Consider the following 13140-nt stretch of genomic DNA (forward strand, 5'->3'; position numbering starts at 1 on the left):
GCTCCTGATGCTTGCTTCAACTTAATGTACCCTAAAAAAACAATTTTGTGTCTGTAATCATCTGGAAAGCATAAATAGATCTGAAGATGTGAGCACCCAGCCCCCTCTGAACATGCTGTGGGCTGCCCCATGGTCACTAAGGCAGGAAGGATCTGAAGCAGGCCTGTGCTTGAGTTCTGGAGTTGATAATTCTTATTTTTGTAATCTGACTACAAAACCAATTATTGTTCATTGTAGAAAACTTGGAAAATACCCAAATGTATGTTGTTTGTTGTTGTGAAATGCCAGTGAGTCAGTTCCAACTCATAGTGACCCTGTATAGGGTCTCAGAGGGGCAGTTGGTGGGTTAGCAACCCAGTATTTACCCCACAGTACCATACCAGGATTCCCAAATGTATTGCTGTTGTTGTTGTTAAGTGCTGTTGAGTTGTACGGACTCATAGCGACCCTGTATGGAGTTTCCAAGACTGTACGTCTTTGCGGGAGCAGAAAGCCTCATCTTTCTCCAGAGGAGCAGCTGGTGCGTTCAAACTGCTGACCTTGTGGTTTCAGTCCAGTGCTTATCATACAGAGCTACCATGATCCTTCCCAAATGTATGTTTTTGTCAAGTGCCATTTAGTCATTTCTGACTCAGAGATCCTGTATAGGGTTTTCAATGAACAGCTAGTGGGTTTGAATCACTGACCTTGCGGTTAGCAGTTCAGTGCTTATTCTACAGTATCACACCAGGACAAATGTATACAAAATGTATACAAAAACCCCGCCTCTGAATTTCTGGCACAAGAAGTTTTTAATAGTTGGGGGTAGGTTTTGTGCCATAGATGGCCTGTTGTTGTTGTTAGGTGCCATCTAGTTGGTACCAACTCATCCACCGAAACACTGCCCGATCCTGGGCCAATCTCACAATTGTTGCCATGCTTGAGCTCATTGATGCTGCCACTGGCACAATCCATCTCACTGGGGGTCTTCCTCTTGTTCTATGACCCTCCACCTTACCAAACATGATATCCTTCTCCAGCGACGGGTCCCTGCTGACAATATGTCCAAAGTAAGAGAGACGGAAGTTTAGTCATCCTGGCCTCCAAGAAGCACTCTGGCTGCACTTCTTCCAAAACAGATCTATTGGTTCTTTTGGCAGTCCATGGCACTTTCAGTATTCTCCTCCAACACCACAATTCAAAGGCATCAATTCTTCTACAATCTTCCTTATTCACTGTCCAGCTTTTGCATGCATATGAGGCTATTGAAAACACCATGGCCTGGGTCAGGTGCACCTTAGTCCTCAAGCTGACATCTTTGCTCTTCAACACTTTAAAGAGGTCTTGTGCAGCAGATTTGCCTAACGCAGTATGTCCTATGATTTCTTGACTGCTGCTTCCATGAGTGTTGATAGTTGATCCAAGAAGAATGAAGTCCTTGACAACTTCAATCTTTTCTCAGTTGATAAGAATGTTGTTTATTGGTTTTATGGTTGGCCTAGACTCCATTTAAAAGTCCATGTGGCACTGTAGGATATGGACAGGACCACAAGGTCAGTTTGAACTGGAAGGTCGGCAGTTCAAGCTCACCAATCAATCTTCTGGAACCCTATACAGGGTCGCTATGAGTTGGAACTGATTTGATGGCACTTAACAACAACCGTATGAAATAACACAGATTATCTCCAGGGCTAGCCTAGCCCCTCTGCAGCACTTTTCGTCCCCAGGAAATGCTCAGCTGACCCAGGAAGTCTTTTCGGAAGAACCGGCCCAGAGGAGGGGCACGACGGTTTGTGGCAAGCAGTGTAGACAAGCGCTTCCTAATGGTTTGTGTCGATGCCGCTGTCGCTTCCTGAAGTCAGAGCGAGCCCATTATTTCCGTTTTTCGTACCCACAAGCTTCCTCGTGGGACGGTGACACAGCAGTTCTGCAATAAATACTTGTTCTGGGCGTATAGTCTTCAGTTTTCTTTTATGGTAGAAGTAGGATGAGGGATAATGGGCAGGAGAGTCTAGAGCGCGCTACGTGCACTTCACGTTTCTGCCGGCAAAGCCTATCCAGGCGCCCGGAGACCTTCCGCTTTTGACCCCAGAGGCATTTTTTGCACGAGGTGCCCAGAACTGGCGTCTCCACCCACGGCGGCCGGGACCGCCCAAAGTAAATATTAACCGCGCAAGGATGAGGTAGAATCCAGGCGCCGCCTTAGCGCACTCGCGGCGACACGGATCTGGACCCTGACGGTCGGTTTCTTCAGGGTCAAGGTTCGGCAGTGGACGGGTGGGGGCCAAGCTCGCAGCGGCCCGAGGGCCTGGCCCGGCGTCGGCGCCCCGCAACGGCTGCCGAATCTTCTGGAAGCGGCGACATGCCGCAACAGTCGCCACCGCTCGAGCTGGGCGCCCGCAGGAGCCAGCTACGGCCTTGGCGGCCCGGGGGGCGGGGCCTTCATGGAGCTGGCCAGGGCAGGGAGTGGGGCTTGAGGAGCGAGGCGGAGCCTGATTCGCCCGCGGCACGCAGGCCCCGCCTTGACGACGCTATGACTCCGCCCCCTCCCTCCCCCTCCATGGCGCCGCCTGGGCTCATTCATTCTGTGCGAGGCTTGCCAGACACCTGCACTCTCCCGCAGTCTCCAGCCGCCACCACTGCTGTTGCTGCCAGCATGTCGGGTTCTGTCGCAGAGACCCCATCCGCCATCCAGATCTGCCGGTAAGAGAGTGGGGAGGGGGTGGCGCGGAGCAGTGGCAGAGGGCTCCAAGTCACCAACCCGGCCTGTTTCGTCTGAGCCGGCCGAATCCCGGGTCCTCACTGCCTGCCCCGCTGGATCCACCCCAACTCCGTTGGCCTTGCTTGTCCCCCTCTACTCGGCAAATGGCGGGTGGGGCCTTGCTTCAGGGTCCAGGTCCCCGCGCTAGACTGGACTCAGTTCCTTCCCCTCCCCGCGATACCCACTCGTGCGCTGGAGCCGGCGTTAACCAAAAGTGCTGCAGGAGCCGGCAGCCTCGCAGTGCATGGCTTCCTGCGGCCTCAGTCTGCATCCGGAGGGCGGCGGCACGGCGGCGGTGGCCGTGCAGGCCTCTTCAGTGAGCAATCAGAGGATCGCTACTCATCCGGCCCCTTCCCTTGGCAGTGGTCGGAGGGCACATCCCCAGGCACTCTCCTAGCGTCTCTATGCACTGGATGCCCTAGTGCTTTGGCGCCTCACCCCAGGGATCCCGTTGGTCTTCTTCATTCAGGATTGTTGTCTCTGGGCTGTCGTGCAAAGCAAAACAAATTCATTTAAAAGCGGTGACCTGCTTGCTGAGTGACCGCGACTGGAGACGTTAGAGCCGATTGGTTTTCCTTAGTGGGTGCTTGCATATATCCATTCCTGTTCAGGGCCTCCCTTTCTTTTAGAATAAAGTATTAAACAGAAGAAGAGATAATATCCTCCTCTGCTCAGTTTGCTGCTAAGAAAGGGGACGGTCCATTTGTGTCTAGGAGCGTCTTACACAATAGGGGCAGAGGGTTGTGTTTCCAGTGCCTCCCCTTCTACCAGCGGGTGAGTGGATATGGCACCCCAGGGGAAGCTGGAAATCATAAGCTAGCTCATTTCCCCAGAGAAAGTGGAGAGGACAACTTCAAGGTTGTCTGTCGGTGGAATTGGAAGCGGAGGCAAGTCTGTCATTTGAGTGTGAGCTTAAGTAAGGCAAGGAGAGCGGTCTTGTCACCTCTGTGTGCACATGCAGTTGTAGGCCTGCAATAGTGTCTCTCTTGTGCAACATCTTCCATGTGAAATTCCTTGAAACGTTGCACTACAGATTTAGTAAATAAGCACAAGTCAGCCGATGCTTACCTTGTTTATTGGGTAATCCACCCCTGGTTGTGACGGACCACTCCCAGGAGTGCTGTTTCACTGATCTGAAAGAGTGAACAGGCTAGGCAGATAGTGTTGGCTAAATGGGATGACTAGGCTTCTGGCTTGGTCTAGTACCTTTCCTGACATGAAGGTCAGTTTTGACTTTTCTAGAGAGAGGCAATCTTTGAGGGAGCCTTCCTCCAAAGCTTTGTTTTGTTATGGGCTATGTGGTTGTACTGACTCCACCCTCTCCAGGGACTCCAGGCCAAGGGACTGGAAAGGACTGATATTTGGAGTCAGGTCCTCTCATAGTGCTTGCTGTATTGGCTGGTTGACCTTGGGCTCCCTCTTGTTTCTTTGGGATCCACATTTGATGCTGTGCTGTGGAGGAAGTGGGCATTGAGTAACTCAATTAGAACATCTGGTTCCTGAGGGCCCGAGAGTCAATCTCTGACCAGCTCTTTTGGCTTCTGATCCTGTGTTTTTCCACCACTCTTCCCAATAAAATAAAATATTTATCTTTGTAAGGCTGGGCTTTGATTTACTTCATCAGGATGATGAATAGATTTGTTGTTGTTGTCTGGTCACTTCCGACTCATAGTGACCCCCATGTGCCGAGTAGAACTACACCGTAGGGTTTTCATGGCAAATTGCCGAGTCTGGTTTCTGAGGCACCTCTGGGTAGTTAAGTTAGTAGTTGAGCACTTTTAACCGGGACTCCATTGTTTAAAACCTAAACTCATTGCTATCAAGTTCATTCCAACTCAGTGACCTGATAAGACTGTAGAACTGCATCATATGGTTTCCAAGAGTATAATCTTTACAGAAGCAGATGGTCACATCTTTCTCCCGAGGAGCAGCTGGTAGGTTCAAACTGTTGATCTTTCCATCAGTGATGGTGTTCTTCACCACTGCGCCACCAGGGCTCCTTTTCCCAATAGTCTCTAGATTGTCCCTTTAAAACCAGCTTCTTAGAGTTAATGGGAGAGTGCTTCCAAAAGTTCATGGAAAAATGCCATTATCTTTTCATCCTATTCACAAATTTTTGAAGCTCTTTTGTAGATCTCCAGATTTCTGAATAGCTTTAGATATTTCCATGTGAACACAGGTTGTGTGTGTGTGTGTGTGTGTGTGTGTGGTGTCAGCTTTTTAAGGCTGCCTCTTACCGTGTTCATTTCATAATTGCCTGTTGTTTCGCAGTGGCTGACTTGGCCAAGGAACCTATGAAGCAGGATACCTGGCTGGGGTGGAGAAACCTAGGACCCTGGTGAATGGATGCACCAAAGTGAGAGCCCTTTAAGGACATTTGAGCCAACACCCTGAGTTGAAAGAAGAGCTTCCTTCCCCTGGACAGCCAAACCTATGAATTTAACAAGGCTTCACTGGATACCTCTATCACAGAGCACCCAGGAAGGAAATCAGCCTGTGGAAAATTCAGGCACTCGAACTAAGGAGCTCTGGTAGCTTAGTGGTTACAAATCAGGCTGTTAACCTCAGGGTCAGCAGTTCTAAACTACCAGCTGTTCACGGGAGAAAGGAGGCTTTCTGCTCCCGTAAAGATTTACAGCCTTGGAAACCCTGTACAGGGTCACTATGAGTTGGAACCAACTCCACGGCACATAACAATAACAACAGCAAGGAGAGGATGCTAAAATTGCCACCATCCTAGACAATTAAGAGTGACCCCATGCTATCTATGAGAACGTAAATCTTTACCGAAGTAGAAACATTCATCTTTCTTCTGCAGAATGACCGGTAGTTTTGAACTGCTGATCTTTCTCCTGCAGAATGACCGGTAGTTTTGAACTGCTGACCTTGAGGTTAACAGCCTGACTCGTAGCCCTTCTACTACCAGAACTCCTTTGTTGAAGGACCAGGTGGTTTAAAGGTAGGGGAGGGTGGTGGTGACAGCCCCAACTCTGCAGTCCTGGGTCTGGGTGTGAATTCAGCCACTGCTACTTAGTAGCTGTGTAACATGAAGCATGCTGCTTACCTCTTCTGTGTCTGCCCTTTTTCCTGGGTGGTTGGGAGGTTTTACAAAAATAACAGGTTTTCTAGTGCTTGGCAGGATGACTGACCCATTAAAAATAAATAGTAGCTCTTTTATCTGCAAAGTGTAACTTGGGATCAGGAGGTGACTGTCAGGGTTTTAGATCCTAGCTTCGCCTTTAGGCAAGTTATTTAGCCTTGCTCTACCTGTTATCTGTAAATTGGGAAGAATAATAGTGCCCATTTGAGGGTTATTGTGAGGATTCCTCCCTTTAGTACAGTCCCTGGCGCATACAAACTTGAGCTCACAAGGGAAGTTTTGCTTTTCAGAACCCAAACTTTGAACAGCCAGGCCACTGTGGGGCGCCATCTCTTCTTTCATTTGGTCTCTACCAAAGAGAGACAAATTCTGTGATAACATTTAAGGTCTTAAAAGGGCATTTTCTCTGTGATTTATTTTGGGTAGTATTAGTGAATGTTTAGTTAGTGAGTTACTATTTTTCTTATTGGACTCCGAGTTCTAAAATCAGGTCTAGAAATACCTTTAGAGGTCTCTGAGCCCACTTCTATTACTTTGCAGATGAGAAAACGAGACTCTCATTTAAAGCATTTGTCCTAGGTCAGCCTTGACCTCGATTTTGACTTGGCTTCATGAATCACTTCCTACCAGATATTCTTGCTGTTGTGTTTCCCAATGCTCAGCCTGGTTTAGTTTTTTGCTTGGTTGGGGTCTTAAACATGGCACCTCTGAGTCCTCCGCCCCCTCCTCATTAGACGCTCCCTGAGTGCCTGTCAAATTAAAGTTGAAGAACATCTCCTCTAACAGGTTGTCTCTCAGAGTATGACGCTGTAGAGTAGTAGTGTCTACTAGAACTTTCTGCAATGATGGAAATGTTCCGTAGCTGTACTGTCCAATATGGCAGCCATTGTGGTACTGTAGGATAAGAACTCAAAGTGAATGGTTCAAACCAACCAGCTGCTCCTGGGAAACAAGGTCACTACGAGTCGGAACTGATTTGACTGCACTTGGTAGGAACAGCAACCACTGATGACTACTGAGTATTCAAAATATGGCCAGGAGATGGAGAACTGAATTTTTAATTGCCCTGCATTTAAATTAGTTTCAATGTCAATAACCACATGCAGCTGATGGCTACTTTATGGGACAGTGCAATATGTAGAGGGATTTAAAACTCAAAATTTACTGGTGGTTGTTGTTGTTATGTGCCATGGAGTCGGTTCCGACTCATAGCGACCCTGCACAGGGTTTCCGAGGCTGTTAATCTTCACGGGAGCAGAACGCCTCATCTTTCTCCTGCGGAGCAGCTGGTAGTTTCGAACTGCTGACCTTGCAGTTCGCAGCCCGATTCGTAACCACTATGCTACCAGAGCTCCATAAAATTTACTGGTAAGTGTTTGGAAAGGAAAAATTTCTGAAAGGAAGCTCCGGGGAACTATAGTCAGTTTCAGCCAACCATTTTGAAGGAGGGAGACTCTGATGTGGACAATGTCCAGGGGATAGATAACCTCAGAGTCCTTTGTTTGTAGGTAGGTGAGTGAGCTCTATGAGTGTTGTGTGGATTTTTTGCCATTTTTGCAATGCTCTTAGCTGCAAATCTACTAGAAATTTTCATGAGGTCAGGGCTTGCTTTGTTTATAGCTGTACCAGGAATGCCTAGGAAAGTTCCTGGCATCCAGTTGTTGGTAAGTGCCATAAAGTTAGTTCTGGCATCTGGTAGATACATCAATAAACATTAATTGATTAGGTGTGGATTTTAGTGTGTTAAGGAGCTCTGGTAGCGTAGTAGTTATGAATCAGGCTGCGAGCCTTAAGGTCAGCGGTTTAAAACTACCAGCCGCTCCGCGGAAGAAAGATGAGGCTTTCTACTCCCGTAAAGGTTTACACCCTCGGAAACCCTGTACAGGGTCGCTATGGGTTGGAACCGACTCGACGGCACTTAACAACAACAACAACAACATAGTGTCATAGCAGTTTCCCGTGGGAGCAATGCCTATAGTTTTACAGTGAAATTAAGGAAAACATGTTGTGTGCTGTCGAGTCATAGAGACTCTACATGACAGAGTAAAACTGTTCCATCCGGTTTCCTCCTGGTGTGATGCTGTAGCATAGGCACTAGATTGCTACCCACAAGATGTGGCGTTCAAACCTACAAGCCGCTCCTTGGAAATGCTATACAGTGTTGCTCGGAGTTGAAACCAACTTGATGGCATTTAACAACAACAACAACAATCTTTAGGGGAGCGGATCCTCTAGGTCTTTTCTCTTGTGGAGCCACTGGGTGGGTTTGAACTGCTGATGTTTGAGTTTACAGCTGAATGTTTAGCCATTGTGCTATCAGGACTCGTAAACACAGAATCTAATTTCTAGTAGTCATACCCAGAGCTAGTATTCCGGAAGATTCCATAAACTGAAACCCAGCGCTGGTTCCTTTCTTTAGTGATGTGGGGTCCCTTTGCCTTTCAGAGGATCCTGTGGTTGGGGAGGCTGACATTCACCTACTGGTCAGCCTCCTTGTCCCTGTAAGTGGGACAGGCAGCTTGTATCACATTCGACTTGGCACCTGCACCTGGCCAGCTCCTTACTGTCTATCAGGCCAGAAGTTACTTTGCCCTGTGGGACCTACCACCCTGTGCTCTGCTGAGTTCTTGAGGTGGGGCTTCTCTGGGTGGGGCCCGAGACTGGGGTAAACACACTTGTTCCTTGATATTCCTGGTGCCTCATTCAGCTGGTGCCTTTTTCACTCTCAGAGATGTCCTGCGAGGAGGACAAATTATGTGCCTCCCCCATATTCATGGACTAGCTGCATCTGAATAACTAGAGAAGCTTATTAAATATACAGATTTTCTGCATGTATCTCATATTTCAGAAGAAAGTCAGTAAATTGCAGCTTTCCCAAAAACATTTATGAGCTTATTGGAGATACTCAGACAGTCTCTTGTTAGTTAATGGTATTAAGGGATAATTAGGTGGGGTTTTTTTGTTTGTTGGTTGTTTGATTTTTACATTTTTGTTGTAAATTGAGTGATAGTTTATGTGGGAGAACATTGGTTTTATACCATTGTTTTATTACAGTGATCACAATCTTTTCCATGCATCATCATTCAACAGTATTTGCTTCCATTCCCTCTGTTTTTTTTTTTTTTGAGTTGGGGGGGCGATGTACACAAAAATACTCAGGAATATTTAATAATTTAACCAACCAAAGGGCACATTCTGCATATCTACCTCCTGGCTGCCAGCACTCAGTCTTTCTCTTTCCATGAGTCTAGAGTACTCAGCTGCTTTCTCTCTCCATGTCCTCATCTCTGCCTTCATCTCAGGCATTGCTGCTTCTCTGGATAGGGTCAGGTGTTTTTTTTTTAAAGTGGTAAAAATATATATAACAAAACACTTACCAACTCAATAATTTTGTACATGTACAATTAATTCACGGGCATCGCTTATGTTCCATCAGGCTGTACAACCATCACCAAATGGTTCTTTTCCAAATGATTCCACCACGATTTACAGAAACTCAGTACCCCCTAAGCAATGAGTCCCCTTTTCCCCCTTCCTCCCACCATCTCTGGTTAAGATGATAATCTTTGTTCTCTATACATTTGTTTCATGTAATTGGCATCATATAATATATGTCCTTTTGCAACTGACGCTGTGGGTTAATGCGCTGGGCTGTAAGGTCGGTTTGAACTGCAATGTCTGCGGATCAAGCTCGTGAGCTGCTCCTCAGAAACTCTATACAGGGTTGCTATGAGTCAGAACCGACTTGACGGCACTTAACACATTTCACTCAACATAGTGTTTTCAAGGTCCATGCATCTAGCAGGCATCAATAGTATTCCATTGTACAGACCACATTGTGTTTATCCACGCATCTGTTGATGGACAATGAAGTTGTTTCTACCTTGTGGCTACTGTTAATAGTACTGTATATCAGGTGTATGGTTTTCTGTGTATCTTCCCACTTTCACTTCTTTTGGGTGTGTTCTTAGAATTGGGATGGCTAAATCATATGGTAATTATTTGTTCAGTTTTTTGAGTAGCCACCAAATTAGCAATAACTGAGGGTTCCATAGCAGTGGGATTGGGTTTTTAAACTATTTACTGATGCCAAGCCATGATGTCTGAGATTTGCTTTAAAATAACCTGGTTCAGAGAGTGAGTGGGGACAGAGAGGAAACCAGATTATACCTGAGTTGCATGTTTTGAAGCTGCTTGATAGGCACCCGGAGATTCATTTCATTCTTGTCTCTATTCTTGAGAGGCCGGGTATATTCTACACTAAAGAATAAGAAGGAAAACAGGCTCCTAACTTCCACTCTGTACCAGCTCTCTCCGAATCTTAGGGCTGAAGTGGGGTGGGGTGGGAGGCAGGAATCTGCATTTTCCTCAGCTCTGCTGTAGCACTGGAGAGTCACTCTGTCTGAGGAGGGAAGGGGAAACCTTTATTCATAGCCTGCAGGCACACAGCCTACCCTGGACTTGTCTGTACCTGTGTAGCTTCCTCAGCCTTCCAGGGCTCCCAGCAGCCCTTGCAGGCTGCCGAGCTAAGTACATTTCATCTGGTGGAATGTGCCCTTCCCTAGCCAGCCCAGCAGTTGGTTGGATACAAGGTCCTTGAGAGGGTGTTGATCACAGCTCTCCAGACACACAGACTGTGGCCCTGTCTCATTTGCTGTGAGAAGCCGAAGCCGAAGCCGCGGCTTCTGGCATCACCTGGCTTCAGAGAAGCATCAGGGAGCACCGGAAGCAGAACACAGCCGGATGACTGGAGGCACAGGGAGGCGGGGCGGGCTCAGAAGATCTGAGGCCCCAGAGGGTTTGGCTCCAAGGGGGAGTGGTCAGGCATCCCCGCCCCACGGCAGGCTGTTTCCTTTCCAGGAGCTAAACAGTTTGGCTGACACAACCAGGATGAAGCTGCTCACCAGGGCTCTCCGCCTCAGTGGCCTGACCAAGCAGGCAGCCTCCGGGAAAGCAGTCACTACCCCGCAGTGGCTGGGGTGCTGGGGCTCTGAGGGGCTCCGGAAAAGAGGCTGGGCTTCCATTCTGGGAACCAGGATTGGTCTCCTTCCACCCAGCCATTGTATCGTCACTGTAAGGTAGGAGGACAGGAGCATATCCCTGCTTATAAGACAGCCCATTGGATGGGAGGAATTTTGGGGCATCATTTGGACTGGACGCCGGATGCTGGTTGTTCCATGAACTGTGTGATCTGTGAGGCTGAGTGTGCCCATGTTGATGCTAATCCTTTAGAAAGCTATCATGTTTTCCTTCACTGCACTGTTTGGTTCCACTGGGCTTTGTTAGGAGAAGTGGACTGCCCGGACAGAAGGAGTCTGGGACCTTTGAGGGTACAGACAGGTTTGGAGATCAAAGCACCCTAGCCTGAAGCTGTCTTAGCAAATTGCTCACTAAGCACATGCTGCCAAGCAGTCATTGGAGCTCGAGCCTGCCCATGTTGGATCTGTGCTTTCCACCCTGGAGGTCAAACTGAGATTTTGCATCAAAAGGCAGAACCAGAGGAGGCTCTTCTCCTAAGATTGTTAACCCATGATGTAGTGTTGAGCTTCTTACCAGAGGCTTTCATATATTTTATTTCTTCAAAACATTACTGGGGCTTTCTTGGATGTGTGTATGTGTATGTTCCATCGAGTCAATTCTGACTCTCAGTGACCCAGTAGAAGGTTTCTGAGGCTTTAAGTCTGTGTAGGAGCAAAAAGCCTCATCTCTCTCCCATAGAGCGGCTGGCAGGCTCGAACTGCATACCTTGTGGTTTGTAGTCCAGTGCTTATCGTATGGAACCACCATGCTCCCTGGATGGGCGTATACAACCCCCTTTTTATTTGTAACAGCTGTACTGAGATAGAATTCTACATCCCATAGGATTCACCGATTTAAAGTGCTGGTAGTGTAGTGGTTACGAATCGGGCTGCGAACCTTAAGGTCAGCAGTTCGAAACTACCAGCCGCTCCACGGGAGAAAGATGAGGCTTTCTACTCCCGTAAAGATTTACACCCTCAGAAACCCTGTACAGGGTCGCTATGGGTCGGAACCGCCTCGACGGCACTTAACAACAACAACAACAATGTTGTAGCAGAGTCATGGAGTTATACAGACACCATCTCAAACACCCCACAAAGAAACCCTGTCCCCTTTAGCTTTCCTCCCCATATCTGCTGCTGACCTACTTTTTAATCCATAGATTTGCCTATTTTAGACATTTGTTTTTAACTTTTTATTGCAGATTTTCTGAAGGTTTACAGAGAAAATTAGTCTTCCATTTAATTTGTACGTATTTTGTTTCATGTCACTGATTACATCATTACGTCACCTCCACCTTGTGTTTCCCATTTCCATTCCTCGGACTTTCCTAACCTATCCAGACTTGTCCTTGGGTAAAAGCTGCCCATTTAGATGTCAAATGCTTAATGAATCTAAGGGTGCATACCTCCTTAGAGTCACTGTTTGTTTTATAGACCTGTCTATTGTTTGCCTGAAAATTGAGCCTCAGAGGAGGCTGTTGGTGAGGGGGTCTGAGTTTAATTCCAGGCCCTGAAGGGTGACTAAGGACCATAGTGTCGGCGGTTCTTCCGGTCTCTATTCTGGCCAGTAAGCATGCTCTTTTTATTATTATTATTTTGAGTTTTGCTCGATATTTTTCTTTCATTCGATCTTGGACCTTCTAATGTGATCCCTTTCAGAGTGCTTGGTAGTGGTAGTTCTTCTGGTCTTAGGGTCATGGACACTGAGGTTCACATGATCCCTTAGTCCATCGGACTAGTTGTTTCCACGCGCTTTTGATTTCTTCACTCTTCTTTGTTCCACATGGGGAGAGACTAGTCGTTGCACCTTGGTGGCATAGAGGGTTATGCTTTGGGCTGCTAACTGCAGTGAGAACCCACCAACTGCTCCTCGGCTGGTGTTTCCGTAAAGACTGATCGCCTCAGAAACCGTACATGGGGTTGCTATGAGTCCGAATCGACTCACTGGCAGTGGGTTTTTTAAATTCAGACAGGGAGAGACCAAATAGCTGCATTTTAGATGGTGACTCATAAGCTTTTACCATCCCAGTTCACTTTGTTTATTTAGCGTATTATTTTTAAGGTCCATCTATGCTTTAGTATGTATCAATACTTTATTTCTTTTTTATTGCTAAATAGTATTTCATTCATCAGTTGATAAATTTTGGGTTTTTATTTTTGGGCTATTATGAATAAGGCTGCTATGAATATTATTTCTCGTGCAAGTTTTTGTGTGTACATGTGTTTTTATTTCTCTTGGGCATATACCCAAGTACATGTTGTTGTTTGTTGTTAAATGC

The 13140-nt window shown here is 47.0% G+C and overlaps 1 protein-coding gene across 1 annotated transcript in view; it reads left to right on the forward strand.

Annotated features, from left to right (window-relative positions):
- Positions 1–2512: 2512 nt before the first annotated feature.
- The window catches only part of LOC102822913 (cytosolic acyl coenzyme A thioester hydrolase-like), a gene marked incomplete at its 3' end in the record, with an annotated part of 77375 nt that continues 66747 nt past the window's right edge, over positions 2513–13140 (forward strand). Inside the window, exon 1 of the mRNA XM_006873126.1 lies at positions 2513–2682. Coding sequence (XP_006873188.1) covers positions 2513–2682 — 170 coding nt within the window. The remainder of the gene's footprint in view (positions 2683–13140) is intronic.

This window comes from Chrysochloris asiatica, unplaced genomic scaffold, assembly GCF_000296735.1.
Source record: "Chrysochloris asiatica unplaced genomic scaffold, ChrAsi1.0 scaffold00223, whole genome shotgun sequence".
Taxonomy (NCBI): Eukaryota; Metazoa; Chordata; class Mammalia; order Afrosoricida; family Chrysochloridae; genus Chrysochloris; species Chrysochloris asiatica.